The sequence below is a fragment of the Kryptolebias marmoratus genome, linkage group LG11 (assembly GCF_001649575.2).
Source record: "Kryptolebias marmoratus isolate JLee-2015 linkage group LG11, ASM164957v2, whole genome shotgun sequence".
NCBI lineage: Eukaryota > Metazoa > Chordata > Actinopteri > Cyprinodontiformes > Rivulidae > Kryptolebias > Kryptolebias marmoratus.
Genome location: NC_051440.1, coordinates 3,178,692 through 3,195,024, shown reverse-complemented (window position 1 = coordinate 3,195,024; position 16,333 = coordinate 3,178,692). Strand labels below are relative to the sequence as shown.

Genomic DNA, 16,333 nt, shown 5'->3' with positions numbered 1-16,333 from the left:
TGAACTTAAAGGAATTTGACATTTATGTAATAGAAAGGAACCCTAATATGGACATTAATATGTTCACCTTTATGAGAACTAATCGGACTAATAACTTTATAATTTAGGTCTATTTGTGTTTTTTTTTTTTTTTTTGCTTAAAAAAACCCCCCAACCATGTCCAAATGGTTGGGATGAAGACTTGCAGTGAATTATACTGTACTTACCACAGGTCCTGCATCTGTAAACAAAGGTTTTGTCTACCTACATGTATACTGCTGCTAATTCTGCTAGATAGAAGTATTTGTGGACCTTGATTTTCACAGGTCCAATTGATCAATGAGGAAGAGTTTGCACGTATTCAGGCAGTGAAGGTGTGGCTCACGCATGACCATAGTTTCCACTTTAAAATGGCCAGAATAACTATTTAAATTCTTTGTCAATGCCTGTTTGTGTTTCCCCACTTGACTTTCATGTGCATGTTATAAATGTCGGTATTATATGCTGTATGTTATTTAGCTACTAAACACATTTTAAACTGTTGTCATAACAGAGAGAGATCACTTTTTTTTTCTTTTTTTTGCTCTTCAAATTGTCATTGAACTGCCAGGAAGTTCACAAACTGCCACATAGTAAAATCGTTTCTGCAACTGTCACAAAAATCAAAATACTAGGGCATCATGCAGAAAAAAAATACTACAGCTTGAGTTGCTAGATTTTCGGTTGTGTTCTATGAAATTGAGCAGAAAATTAAACTAAGAAGTTATAAAAGAAAAAAAAAATAGAAGTGTTTCATTGCAAAACTCCAAGAAAAATTAAAAGAATTAGGGGAAGTTTAAATATAGACTGTGCTTAATGCCATGTAACTTAACATAAGAGGGTGTTTTGTACAATGAGGGTAAAATTGAATGAGTTCATTCTGGAGGTGATGAAAGGAAAGACTGTTGGAGCATGAAATGATTCTCCAGTCACCCTTGATCTTCACTCCTCACATGGTTTAAAGCCAGTTTGTTGTTCAATGAGTCCATCCATTATACTCTGTAATCTTATGACTGCAATCAAAAGGACCTAAACCAAATTGCTATCACTTTATTACTTGAAACGAGTGACTAACACAGCTAAAGTCTTTCCCAGGTTTTAGGGCTCCTCTCATTCCTCAGTTTTCAGGAAGCCTATCATCAACTGAGACATCAACATTTTGGTCGGTTCACCACCCACAAGTGTTTCCCCAAGATTACCAATGTAAACACATTAACCCTGTGAGGTTTCTTGCTAAAATAATCAGGCATCAGTTCCCTGATGTCCCAGTTGACCTGCTTCAAGTGGTTCACTGTTCTGCATGGATCTCAGCAGGATTTATTTTGCTTGCAGACTTGTACAAATAAAGATGTGTTCTCCTCTAAAATATACAAAGAAGCCATCAGTAGTTATACACTATAGTAAATGGACAAAAGAGCTATTTCAGCCATTTTAAGGTGGAGCTCTTTGGAAAAGTTATGTAAAAGTGATGTAGCATTAATATCTTTTGAAGATAGCTCTGTTTGAAAAAATAGTTTGATTTTTACTGAACAGACGAGCTTACAGCTAGTCCAAATGCAGACAAGACAAAAGTGGATTGTTAGTCTGGCAGCAACTCAAATCTCATTTCAAAGTGATTTCGTAAACCTGTACCTTGCCATAAGTTTTGCAGTGCAGTTATTTACACAGAATTTTGTATGCATTTTCAACAGCTAGCTGTAGCATGTCCAATTCCAGCAGGACTTTAATTTTTCTCCTGAAATAACCATGTAATGTGAAATTGATGGTGGTGTAACGGTTTAAATAATAGTCTGTATGAACTTATATAAAACTTTGAAGTTTGGAGTTTTAAACTGTCTGATCTGCTCTGGAGGTGGGTCCGCTTGGACAGTACAATCTAAGTGGACCCGCTTTCAAAGCGGATCGCTGCCATCCTAAAATGACTCCAGTTTTCAGAATTTCATGGTGGTTCATTGAAACACTAATATTTAAACCTCACCATCTGTGTCAGTTTCACTTTACACAGTTATTTCAGCAGAAGTATAAAAATTTCTACAGCTAGCTGCTGCTGTTGATTACACTTGCAAATAATGACAAAATCCTATTTAAATAACTGTGTGATGCAAAACTGACAACAATGTAAAGGTGTACATAATGGCATTCGAGTGAACTGCTATGAAATATTTGAGATTGACGCTGTTTTAAGCTGACAATCCACTTTGGTCTTGACCACATTCTGACTAGCCCTTAGCTCGTCAGACTTGCTTTTTCTTCACACTGAGGTAATTCACAGAACTACATGTACATGCTGATTCTTCATAACTTTTCCACAGAACCCCACTTCTTCAAAATGTCCAAAATTTCCCTTTTACAAAGGTCTTAATAGTGGAAAAAGAGCATCAAAGAATATGTAAAAGTTGGCACTTTGGTCTTTTTTTCTTATATATATTTCTTCACCCTTGCTGCAGATGACATTGGTGCTCACATGAATGTTGGAAGAACCTACAAGAACCTGAACAGGTCCAAAGAGGCAGAAGAAGCCTATTTGGTTGCCAAATCACTCATGCCGCAGGTATCTAATCATATCACACGGAGTTCATTCATTTATGAATGACTCTGTAAGTCTGTGTCGCCACAAAGCCTCTTGTATCATTGTTTAACTGAAGTATGTTAATGTTTCTGTTTTGATGTGTTTATAGCGGTTATCCGTGCCTCCCTGTAGAGTAGATCAACTGAAATATGTTGCTGCACGTACCAAATTATTTCCAACTACCGACGCCACCTAAGAGCTAGTTTTAGCATGAACTTGCTGTTGAACTCTTTAAGATTGCATAAGATGGCTCTCTTGTTGTTTACTTCCATTAGCTGCCTCACCCACATAATTACAGTTTAGCATTTTAGCAGCTGAAGCTGACTTTGGCTGGTATCTAGCTGTCACCACGATCAGTATTACGTTTAAAGCAGTTATACTTTCTGTGAGTGTGTTTACATGTTATTAAAGCTTTAAGAGTAAAGTCATGTCTGTTGAAAACTCTTCAGGTTATTCCAGGAAAGAAGTACGCCACACGCGTGGCCCCAAATCATCTCAATGTTTACATAAATCTGGCAAATCTGATCCGGGCCAATGACTCGCGTCTGGAGGAAGCTGATCAGCTCTACAGACAAGCCATCAGCATGAGACCAGACTTCAAACAGGCCTACATCAGCAGGCAATATGACATGAGATAATTGCTCTTACCTGTCCGGTGTTTCAAATGAAGTGCTGTTTATTAGTAATGATCTTCTTTTCTTGTTTTGGCACAGAGGGGAGCTGCTGCTGAAGATGAACAAGCTGACAGAAGCGCGTGACGCCTACCTCCGAGCCTTGGAGCTTGATGGTGCCAACGCCGACCTGTGGTACAACCTGGCTATCGTCAACATTGAGATGAAGGACTCGTCCGAGGCCCTGAAGAACTTCAACCACGCTCTGGAGCTCAACCCGCGCCACAAGTTGGCACTCTTCAATTCAGCACTTCTCATGCAGGAGTCTGGTGAGTCCTGAGAAAGTGAAAAGATTTTTCAGAATTTCTTCAGAATTACTCCACAAAGCATCTTGTTCTTTTTTATGGTAACTTTTGTAATTTGCATTAGTCTTTGGGGGGATCTTTCATGGCGAAACGTCTGAGCGGGACCACACATGTGTTAATTGTAAAGTAGTTTTAATCCGGAGTTCAGCAAGAGTAAAACCTGTTTATTTGAAGCAATACTTTGTCGCCTGTTCAAGACATAGTTCCTCTAGCTGGGATGGATGAATGAAAGATGTAACCTTATATGATCTTTAGGGTGTAACCAAGCCTCTTAGAATTGTTGAAATAAACTCTGCGTGTACCAACTAGATGTTCACAGCCAAGTTTCTGTCAATTCACGCTTCACAGACTTGGTGACAGGAAAAACAATGATGTTTTACTTTCAACAGGTTTGACTGGAAGTTTAGGCAGCCAGTTTAAATGCTGTGAAATAAAAACTAAGCTTAAAACGAGCAGGTTTGTATCATTTTATAGAGCACCTGACAAAACAGTAAGTAGATTTAAGTTTCGAATGTTTATCTGCCTCATTGTTTAAAAGCAAATATGAAGTTTTTAGGCTATAAAGAAAAAAATAAACCAATTTTTATTGTGGCTAATGAATCCTGGCACTTCACAAAAAAAAGACCAGTTACTTACAGCTCAGTACAATTATAATCTCATTAAAAGCGGTCCAATTTATTATATTCATATTTACTTTATTTGTCTGGCGAAGCAAACCAGTGGATTTCATTGAATCTTTAATTCAAAACTGGAAAAAAAAAATCTTTCTTGCTACTTCTCGTCCAAACTTCAGCTGCCATATTTTGGATCAGTTGGAGACACTTAAGAAAATGTTCAGAATAATTGCTTATTAAATAACTGAAGTTCCTTTAAAGTAACAAAAGCATAAGCTAGTTTTCTGCAGCACTGCTTTGAGAGTGGATGTTACTAATTTTGATAATAATAGATATAACATTTTTAATATTTAATGTTTGTATTTTATAATCAAAGCAGACAGTGGGGTCTTTTTGCAGAGGTATTATTTCTTTCTAGCTTAGTTTGTTACAAAACTATTGATTTTGCAGAGTCATTTCAGTATGTCTCAAGTTCCTGCCATACCTCATTCCTGACATTTCTACTTTTATTTCACTTTTACGGTGCCTATAAAGAGTATGTTTTAAGCTTTTATTGCTGTCAAATTAATCATGGTCAATAAAAACTGTTTTCCTTGCCAAAAAAACACATTCTTCAATGTCAGAGAGAGTTTGTTTAGATTGAGTTTTCTTCAACACAGTCTTTGTCTTTGATACTCTCCCATGAAGCTCAGTCTGGTGAAGAACCCAATCAACAGTGGTTGTATATACAGTCTCTCTGAAGCTTTAACTCCTTCAGAGAGCTCTCAGGTGTCTTGGTGGTCTCTCTCACTATTCTCCTTCTTCACGCTCACTCAGTCTGTGAGGACGGCTGCTCTTGGTGGATTTACACACGTCCCATATTCCTTCCATTTCTTGACGATGGAATTAACTCCTGGGGATGTTTAGGACCTTGGAAATCCTTTTGTATCCATCCTCTAATTTGTACTTTTCAATAATTATTTCTCTAAGTTGAATTATGACTTGTCACTTATTTTACATTATGTATTTTATATTTACCGGTAATTGGTATTACTTTGTAGAAATATATATTTTTGTCTTTTGTTAAGCAGGTCATTGTATATTGACCATGACTGATTTATGACCGCAAAAAACACATCTAAGGGGGGAATACTTTAGTCTGTATTAATTCTGCAGACATTTTCTGTAGACAATTAAAAGACAGTTTATAAATATATAGTGAAGAAAATTTCAAGCTTTTAACATGCATGCAGTCACTAGGTTTTTTTAAATCTTCATTGCAGGTTTTTGAATCACGGTATTTCTGCAAGTTAGCATTTGAGCAATATTTTTGAGCTGATCAGACTTTGCCCTACTTCTCATATATTGAATCCTGTTTAATACACTTATTTTATTTAGCTGTTGTCCTTTCATTTCCATCATACTTACTGATTCATATTTTCTCCCACCCATTTAGAAGAGCTCACACAAAAGCACATAAGAATGTGCCTTTAAATTGGGAATAGCGTTGCCTTTTGATAGCAGTCCATCATATCTTGCAAATTTTGGTTTGCCCCATACACAACAATGAGATTCTGGTAACACAAGTGAGAAAACCCAACTCTTTTTGAAATTGACTACAAGTTGACCATTACATGACTAAACTGGCATTTTGATAGATTTGTTGGTTTTTACACTCTGTTTAAACTTTAACATTTTTCAAGATTTTACCACAATGTTCAGCTTACAGCGTGATAATATCATTCTGACTTTTGAGCTGTGTAAACATTCAGAAATTTTGCAAACAAATTCTTCTTATTTCCACAGTCTTTTGCATCTCTTAAAACCCCCACATATTTGGGTGTACTTCACTCCGCAGAGGTCCACCCGTACTGGAAGCGGACGTCCGCTGAACATGTCTGCGCAAAGATCAATTTTGATCAATACAGCCCCCAATTAAAGACCCTTACCAGTTTTGGCTAGGACCTTCACAACTTGTCTCGAGCGTTAGAGCTGTTTTGTGACACTTGCACAGAAGCTCCTCTCTGACATAAAACATGCCCTGTTTAACAAACCATACCATGAAAAATAATAATTATTTAAAAACTGGTCCAGCTCTACCTACCTTAATTTCACGAGTGTACTTCAGTTGGTTAAATCATAAACTTGGGGAAGGGGGGCTGACATGGTGATTATCATGCAGGCAGAGGTGGGCAATGAAATAATGTCTCTGGCTTGAAATACAATTTTGCAAGTAGATTACACCAAATAAACAGATTTTCAAAAAGTGGCCAACCAACATGCAGCTGCAGACTCAGTGAGACCGCGTAGAAAGATATGGGATATTGATTCTGCAACTTTTCTCCAACAGTCACAACAAAGTGAAATAACACCTTTACTTTTAAAACAGGAAGTGAAGGGTATTTTTTCAACTTCTCATATTTCCTACAAAACACACTGGAGACACAAAAAACATGTCATGTTTGACCACCGAAACTTAGCGCAAGTTGTGTAAACAACGAAAGCGCTATGCACAATGTTGGCCCTGTGTTGTTGCTGTTCTTTAAACTTATGGGGATTCTCCTGAGACTTCAGGAAGAGAGGCGCAGTGGAAGAAATGCTCTGGATGCCGCGATTGTTGCGCGGAGTAGGACAGCTGTTATCCACCGGAGATTTCAGGCTTTACAGCTCCTTCAGCTGGGGGACAGATGGCATAAACGTTGCAGGGTAAGCTAACGCTGTTGTTTATATTCCTACCGTTCGCTCTTTATGCTTGCATCTGGTCACACCCACGACCAATGAGTGAACAGGAGCTAAGCTTGCGCCGCCCACGAAGCAGGGCTGGCCCTACTCCGAAGCAGGTACCGAAAAAGCAGGGACCAAGTGCAAAAAAATGCAGATGTGAACGCTCGCAAAGCGAGTCGAGTAGATTGAAGCTGGGACCGTTTGGGTCCGTGTGAAAGGGGCAATAGTGACCCTAAAGCTAGACTTATACTTGACGCGTTGATCACCGCACAAGGGTGCGCATGCCAACAGTGACACGCTGTCCCCAACCCTGCGCGAAGGCCCCGCACGGTGTCACGTCACGTGGTTGTGCACCTCCCAATTTTTGTAACTCCGCGCACACCGCGCTCCATTCAAACTGGTCGATTTCACTGTTCTAGCAGAGCTTGTTCGCCTGTATCAGCATTTATATGATCCCTTAATGAGAGATCACACAGATAATCAAACAGTTCAAAACTCATGGAAGAAGATTACTGCTGCAGTCGATAAAAAGGAGTGTTTATAGACCACAGAGGGAATAAATATTAGTCCTATAATGGGCAAATCACAACTAAAGCAAATAAATCACTAAAATCAAACTGAATGCTTTAAGTTTAAACATCCTCTCTGTATCACAGCCAGAAACACAACAGTTCTTCCTCCTGAATACGTGCAGCCGTATTTGATGTGACATTCATCTGCTCTAATTTTTACCGTATTTCCACTGGTTACGTGGTGTACTGCCCCCTGTCTTTTCGGAGAATACTGCACCGACATAAGTGCCAAGTATAAACGCCTCCACCGCTCGCTGTTCGTGGAGCCCTACGCAACGCTACAGAGTGCGACTATAATGAGCCCTTAATGAGGCACTGAGAGCTGCTTCAACATTTCTTTTTATCTTGATTCTCCATACACTTTGTGTAATTTTCATAGCATCTATAAACAAAGATGGCCTGAATAAATTATTCATTTATTTCAAATGTTCCCTGCTACCAAGAACTTGAAATAACTAAAATACAGCTTTGTTTCCATCCAAATGTTGTAAAGGTTTCCAACATATTTTTAAACAGTTTTTAAATTATTAGTCCTTTTAATGCAAATTGATGCGTGAACTAATTTCATTTTGATAAACGGCTTTTAATTCAGGAAAAATTACTATTAGGACTTCTGCATTTTGGGTTTTTTTTTTAGGAAGTTTTCATCAGCTTGTTCATTTGGATCATTGTCAGTGTTGTTTTAGTTGAAGATTGAGCTTTTTTTTGATCAAACCAAAGATTCATGTGAGACTGGTGGTTAGATGGAAAGCACCTTTATTTGGTAGAATGTAAGAACTTAAATAAATAAATGAAGAAAAAAATGTCTTGATGCTGTGTTGTTTGCTTCTTTTAACAGGAGAGCCACGGTTCTGGCCTGAAGCTAACCGTCGTTTCCTCACCTATGTGGAGGAAGAGCCAGACGATGCTAACGGTTACTTCAACCTCGGCATGCTAGCCATGGACGCCAATGAAAATGCGGCAGCTGAGCATTGGATGCGTAAAGCCATTGGCCTGCAGGCTGGCTTCCGCAGCGCCCTGTTTAACCTGGCCTTACTTTACTCTCAGTCCAAAAGGGAGATGGATGCACTGCCGGTGTTGGATGAGCTGCTACACTACCACCCAGAGCACATTAAAGGCCTGATCCTGAAAGGCGACATCCTCATGAACCACAAGAAGGACACCCGTGGTGCCAAAGCTTGCTTTGAGCGCATTTTGTACATGGATCCCACCAATGTCCAAGGCAAACATAACCTGTGTGTGGTTTACTTTGAAGAGCGCGACCTACCGCGGGCCGAGCGCTGCCTCGAGGAAACCCTGGCCCTGGCGCCAAACGAGGAGTACGTGCGACGTCATTTGAGCATTGTACGTGGTAAAATGGCAGCCATGAGCGCAGCAGGACAGCCACTTTCTTCAGGAGAGGGAGCCAGCATGTCAACCAAGGAAGAGAAGCCACAGGGAGGAAAGGAAGGAGCAGAAGGGGTTGCTGTGGGTGAAGAGGAAGGGAGAGGTACTAATGCTGTTGGAAAGGGGGCTGCGGATGAGAAGAATGTGCGGAAATCCTCAGCAGAAAGCCTCAGAGGTGGGGGGGCAGACCAATCAGGATCTTTAGACAGGAGCCAGACTAAGGGTAAGTCCACTAAAGAGATTAAAGATATAGAAGAAAAAAGAGCAGCTGCACTGAAGAGACTGGAAGAGATCGAGCGCATATTAAGTGGTGACTGACAGCGTTTGTATTTGGACTACTTTTATAAAGCCTTTCAATACTCCAGAACAACACTACAACCCCTGCCTCCACCTCGCCTTCGCTTGAAAAATGTGCATTTTTATTCACTTTTATGTTTGATTCATTTTATCGCATTTTGCAGGCCTCTGTGTTTGATCCGTTTTTATTTATCACTAATCATGCAAAGAAGGGACATGTTCGGCACATTAGATTCATGTAACAATAAGCACAAAGCTGATTTGGGATCATCTATAACTTATGGAAGATGTCTGCCTGTGAATGTGATTTTGACATACTGCAAATTTGCAGTCCTTGTATTTTGTTGTTTCATGTACAGTCATTGTTTATCACTGGGTTTTATTTTATTTTGGTTTTTGTAGTTTTTTTTAATAAGATGTGACTCACTTTTTTGTTATTGTTTAAAAAAAAACAGGATGCTTGTATCATGGACAATTAAAGGAAATGACGTGTTCCCACAATTCCCCAAGGCAGAATGATATCAGAACAGTTTGCAGCTCAAAATAAACTATGCAGCGAGCAAAATAACCCTCCGCAGTTCGCTAACAAGCAGCTTCTGCTCTGTCACTGCAGCTTATATTTATTGATCTTACTTGGTACTTCCTGTTATTACATCATCTTCTCATGCACTCACAGCTGCCTTCATGTCACAGTTTCATTGTGAATCCATCTACAGACAGTTTGTCACATTACCACATTTCCACACTTGCCTTCTGTCCCTCAGATGCTGCAACTTCATTGGAGGTAGATATACGAGATATTTTTTCTTTGTAAACTACCCGAAGAGCATTGCTTTGATTTGGGCAACACCCATTTCTGTATGCTGCTCAACAATGACGCACTCTCCTTAGCCCTCTGTGTGTTTTCATTTTCCAAAGCTCCTCGCACCTCGAGGGGGGAGTTTTCTCAACACGCTCACAAAACCTGGATTTCCTCCATTCTCTCTTCACAATAAGATGATGTAATAACTCACTACAACCAAGGCATCATTGGGATGTTAGGTATTTTCTACTTCTTGTACTCCCTTCAAAGTATCTCTTATCCAGATTGAGCTACTCTGCATTTATCCTCAGTTGAATCTAGTATTTACAGAATTGCAGAGGTGTTATTTATCAATAGAAGGTTGGAATAAAAATTTTAAAAAAAATTTAAAAAAACTTTTGCTGCTCTCGTTTCCTCAGATTTAGTATTTTGTGACACTACACCAGTAGAGATTTTTAGTTTCTGGTGGTTTTGTGTAGGTGGGAGTGGCAGAGCTCTTTAGAACTGATGTAGCAACCTATTTAACACCTGCCCACTATCATGTTGTGCCCTAGAAAAGCCAGTCTCCGACTGGGCTGAGACTGTTAGACACTAGTTGGTGACTTATAATTTCAAGAAAAAGAAAAAAAGGAAATTTTCAGTTGTGGTCTCACTAAATTCTGAATGTTTACAACCAGATAGTTGTGTGTCCACAATTTCAGCGGCCAATTTTTGACAATCACAACGCCTCCTGGCCTTGCACATTACATTTTTGCCCACATTTCATCTTCCTTGGCCTGCTTGGTAACCACCTTAGCAGCTGCCTCAATGTTTGATTTATTCTATTAAAGTACACTTTTAGATGTGAAGATAGGCAGAGTTGGACCAGTTTTTAATCTTTTTTTATTCTTCATCCACCTGGACATTTGGGACTCTAGCCTCGGATGTTGTTTTTTTTATTTCTTTGTTATAGGGAGAGCTACCTTGCAGGGGTCAGAACAGCTCTAGCACTGTAGAATTATAAATGCTAAATTTCGAGGGAAAATTTGTCACCAAATTTTTGTGGACATGTCGCGACAAGACTGCAATTCTGTGACTCACACAAGAAAACCGAGAACTCCCACAAACGTTTCGAGACTTTTCAGGCACTCCCTTCCAAATGCTGTTAGCAAACCAGCCTCCAACAGTTGCAGCATGATGAAATACCAGTGCATTGGGTTGCAAATGTTCATGCCACTGAGTGGGTATTTCAGTTTATGTGTTAAAATGTGCGGCTGGAGAAACACATCCGTTAAAACTATTTATATATATATATATATCTAGAGTAGTGTAGACAGAGGTCTGAGAAGTTGACCAAACCTGTGATTGCGACCAAGTCAACCAAAAACAGTTCTTTTACTAACAAACAGTAAGTCATGTACAGCTTCCTTGATGTTCCTGTTTTCTGTCCACACTGCTGTCTTCTGTTTCTACATTGTAACTACTCATTTCAAATGTTAATAATAAAGTTCAACAGAAGAAGATTGGTTGCTCTCAGTGAAGGGCACTATGGTGGTACTAAGAAGCTTTGCTATGCATTGACCTTACCTGGCCCTGAAACATTTCTGTACATAAACGTTCAGGGTTTCATATCCAGTGTTATTACATTCATGCTGTATGGATGACATATTAAACCTGTTGTACTTTATTTTTTTTAATGGTGCTTTACTTAGTTCCCATAGGTGTTTTAGTGCTTGCACTGCATGTCATACATCAAGTCCACCATGTTTGTTGCAGAACCTGTGTCAGTGTTAAATGCAAAATGTTCAAACGTCCGCCCCAAAATGTAGGTCCTGCTTCGAACAAGGAAGCCTCCGGTTTTCGACATAATCTGTTCCAACTTATTTTCTGTGTTATTTTCTTTCTATTCTTTTTTTTTTTTTCACAATTTAAGAAATTTTTAATGCAATATTCCTTTGTGGTGGGGAGTCTTGGTTAATAAATAAAGTAAAATGAAAATGTATGGCTTTGTTTGAATGTGTGTTTTTAGCAAACCTATATGTTACAGAAGATGTAATTCATCCATGCTTTTCATAACAAAGTAATTTTTGACAGTGAAAGTGTGATCAGTGCTGGTTCAAGTTGAAATTCCAAATTAGATTTTGAATTAAGTTCAAACATAAAAACTATAATAAGCCTTTGTGACCAATTAAATTTTTGCCATTTAGAACAGCACATCAGTTACAACTATCTTTTTCCCTTTTTTTAATTTCACTTCCTACAGTAAGGTAGTGTTTGAGAAAAGCAAAACAAATTGAAGCATTTATTTGAAACAAAGCTACTTTGTCATATTTATTTTTTTATTGTTTTGTTGTAAATCTAATTTCTTCCTCAATTCAGTGATTACTCATAGAATTATTTTGAGAAATGAAGAAAACTATGTTTGAGACAACTGACTCAGCTTCCAAACTAATGACAGTCTTGCTTATTCACAGTCAGCTCAAAATAGCAGGATTTTCTGTAGCTTCAGGGTTGGTAGAATGTTAACAGGACAGATACAAAATCATCTTTTAATTGGATGACTACATCATCATGTCACAGTCCAGTCACAACTTCCATCTCTTCTTTTATATAGTGAGATTTTAGAATAATTGAAAGTTAAAAACAAACCTACAAACAAACAAGGTTGTAACAACGGGGTCACCTCCTAAACCATAGACAAGGTTTTAACAAAGGGGTCATTTGTGACTTTGACCTTGAAATCAATAAGGATCATGCTTGACCCAAGAAGTTTCCAGCTGTGCAGTTTCACATTCCAACGAGTTAGAGCACAGGGTAACCTGTGACCTTGACCTTTGACCCCAGGTCATGATCAGGATCCCCACAAAAATTAAATCTATTGTCTTTTAACAACCCTAACATTTCCTGAAAGCTTTAACAAAATCTGTACGTTAGTGTTTAAGTTATCTTGGTAATAGGGAGACAAACAAACTAACACCACAGAAAACATAACCTCCTTAGCGGAGGTAAAAAAATTTTATTATTAAAATCTCTTTGTGTGAGCTATTCATGGCCATTTAGCACCACCAATAAAGCACGTCTCATCAAAATGCCAAAGTACTGAAGATGGGTACTTTGTACGCTGGATCTGGCAATAGAGCCAAAACTTTATGAATGGCTAAGGGTTCCCTACCCCAGATCCCACAGTGTGATTTAAGAGAATTTACCTTTTAAATACAGTATGTAAATTGCTACTCAAATTATCTGTGTTCAACAGAAATATATATATATATATATATATATATATATATATATATATCTTTTGTTACGGGGCAGAACTCTCAGTTACAACATAAATGACGAGACTGTTTCCTTACGCCCCCTTCACACTGGACGGTGACCCCACTGCAGTGTAAAAAAATGAGCTAGAATGTGGATGGTTTTTACAGGGTCGTAGCAAGGTTTTAAGGGATGTCTAAAAATCGCAGTGGGCTTTCCTATACGCCAGATAAGTTGTGGAGGGTTTTAAGCAGGGGCGGCTGGTGGTGATATTTGGAGGGTGGACTAACGCTGCAGTTTGGATTTCAACAACAGAAGCATCCAATTTGAAATAAAGAAAACCTGCTATAAATTGACATTGTCTTTTTTTCAGCAAAAAGACAATGATAAAACAAACTGCCACCAAAAACCAAGCTTACACAAAGCCTCTGTCAGTTGTCCAATACTTAGGCCTAGTCCACTCGTAGCCGGATATTTGGCAAACTGAATAGTTTTTTATGCGATTTGGCCTTTCATCCACACGTAACCTTTGTTTAATAGCACTAAAACAATTGATAATGAAACCGCCGGCTAAAGTGAAGACATACAAATTCTCAGTTTTTGTGTTTGCGTGTGGACATTGGTAACTGGAGATTTAAAGGTCTGCGCATTATAGTCTGCGACAGGTATTATGGAGCTGACGGTTGCTATCAGAGAGGGTCTGATTTTTACCTTAGTTCAGACGCTTTTTGCCTGTTTGTTTTTACAAACCCAACTACTTCAACACGTTGAATTGCAAAGGAGAAGGAGCACTTGGAGGGCAGCGGTTTCACATCAGCTGTCCCTCCCGATACGAAGCCACATAACGTCGCCATCGCTGGTTTTGGATCAGCGATCATAAATGATGATAATTTAAACATGCCCCCTATGGATTTGGCATGTTTAAAACAATGCTTAGTGGTGAAATTCAGCAGGTTTGTCAGGATGAACATTTTTTTTAAACCGATCCCGTGTGGATGGTATCCTTTCTTCAAACAACGTAGCGGAGATATTCGGTTTTATAAAGATCCGGCTATGTGTGGACTAGGCCTCTATCCCCCTGCATTAAGAGTTTCAACTATAATTAATTTAGATGATTTTTCTCAGTCAAACAGCTTTGCATAACACTGCACCACACACCTTAACACAATTACTAATCACACTGATAAAATCAAATCAAAAATCAAACAAGACATGCAATATTAGAAAGTTTGTTTTTTTTTTAAACGAAGCCTACTTTTTATAAAGAGAAGCTCACTCTGACAACTTTTCTGGGATACAAAAAGGTTAATAAACACCTCATTAAAGATTTGTTAGCTACACTTGCCATTAGCCAGTCCTTTCACTGAAACCAGGTCACAGAAAAACCTAGATTTGTCACTTTTCCTTTTTTGAATATCTTTTAGTCTATCCACCCCCAACCTCTTCACTTCCGGTTTTTCCCTAAAGACATTAAGAAAAACAAGTGAGAAATAAATAAGCCACCTCGTTATGTTAATCTTGCTTGCCATCGTACTTATCTCAGTCTACACCAAACCACGCCCACGTACACTTGCGCTCGAGGCACAAAAAAAATAGCAAGCACTAAGAGCATAGCATTGTTGTGTCATACATTCTGATAGGTGTAGATTGTGGAAAGCAGAATATTGTTGTCATTAACTGTGAAAGGGGCATCCGTTTTTATGTCTGAGCTTGTTTGGTTAACAGGATACTTGACTTCTGGATAGCAAAAAAAAATAAAAAATAGCATGGACAATCAGCAGCCACACTTCCTCTCTACTGATCAAATTTCCAAGTGTACCACAGGCTGTATTGTTAGCCCCTTACTGTTTCCCCTATTCATAGCTGCAGAGTTAATACTGAGTTTGAGCATACAATCATGGGGCAAAGAACGTCCACCTTCTCTCAAATCTAAGGTTTTATGTATCAAGACAATAAAAATCATCTAGTTATATCAGGTTCTAAAATGATTCACCGTACACATAACAGATTCCACTATGTTCTTGTTTATCAAACAAAGATAAAGACAAAATGGGAAACCGTGTGAAATTGTGTGAAAAACTAAGTCCACCCTTGCTGCTTCCACAGAATTAAGGAGGTACAGTAGCAACCAGGCACTGCTGAACAAATCTAATGATAAACTGATCATCATCAGTGTGAGCACCTCCTATAGAAGCAGGAGTTTTGTGAGCTTGCAGCTTTGGAGCATACAGGTGTGTTAACATAATGCCAAGAAGAAAAGATATCAGCAATCTTTAAGAAACAGCTGTTGCTGCCCATCATTCAGTGAAGGGCTAAAGGGTATTTCTAAACAATCTGGAGTCCATTATTTTACTGAAAAAGATTATTCATAAATGGAAAATATTTAAGACAGGCATCAATTATCTCAGGAGTGGACGTCCAACAAATTCACCCCAAGGTCAAACCCCACAATGCTGGGAAAAATAAATTAAAACAAAGCACCTTCTCTCAGACTCTACAGGCCTCAGCAGGTTAAATGTTAAATTTCATAACATTACAACTTGAAAAAGACTGAAAAAGTATAGCTTGTCTAGATGTCATGCTATGGGGAAGTTTCTTATCCCTAAAAAAACATGGCAGTACGACTTAGGTTTGTAAGGTTTCCATCTGAAGAAATCTGGAACAATGTCCTTTTGACATATGAGACAAAGTACAGATGTTTACCCATAATGCAGTGCATCATGTTTGGTGAAAACCAAACACAGCGTATCAGCACATACTCCTCCACAAACTGTCCAGCATGGTGGTGGAGGGGTGATGACTTGAGCTTGTTTTGCAGCCACAGGACCTGGGCTGAGTCGACCACAAAATCCTCTGTAGAGCAAAGGATTCAAGAGTCAAATGTGAGGCCATCTGTCCGACAGAACAATGATCCCAAACACACACAGCAAATTCAAAAGTGTTAAATGTTTTGGTGTTAGCAGACTTTGTGCAAAAGCAGAGTTAATTTTACACTTATAGAGTCACATTGTGTTTATGTAACTCTGGGATGTATATTATTAGTAGTTAAAATCCAGTGTTAAAACAAAGTGTTTACGTATCAAATCTAGAGGTGTTAAAATGGAATCAATAACTCTTTACTTCTGAACTCTGAACTCCACCAGCAGCTCGAACACTGAA

The 16,333-nt window shown here is 38.7% G+C and overlaps 1 protein-coding gene across 3 annotated transcripts in view; it reads left to right on the top strand.

Annotated features, from left to right (window-relative positions):
* tmtc3 (transmembrane O-mannosyltransferase targeting cadherins 3) overlaps nt 1–11,918 on the top strand; it is a 41,614-nt gene extending 29,696 nt beyond the window's left edge. For all 3 annotated transcript variants that reach the window (XM_017438447.3, XM_025002039.2, XM_037978353.1), the window contains 4 exons: nt 2,466–2,569; nt 3,037–3,206; nt 3,301–3,527; nt 8,291–11,918. In XM_017438447.3, coding sequence (XP_017293936.1) covers nt 2,466–2,569; nt 3,037–3,206; nt 3,301–3,527; nt 8,291–9,156 — 1,367 coding nt within the window. In that variant the 3' untranslated portion in view covers nt 9,157–11,918. The remainder of the gene's footprint in view (nt 1–2,465; nt 2,570–3,036; nt 3,207–3,300; nt 3,528–8,290) is intronic.
* The last annotated feature ends 4,415 nt before the right edge of the window (nt 11,919–16,333 follow it).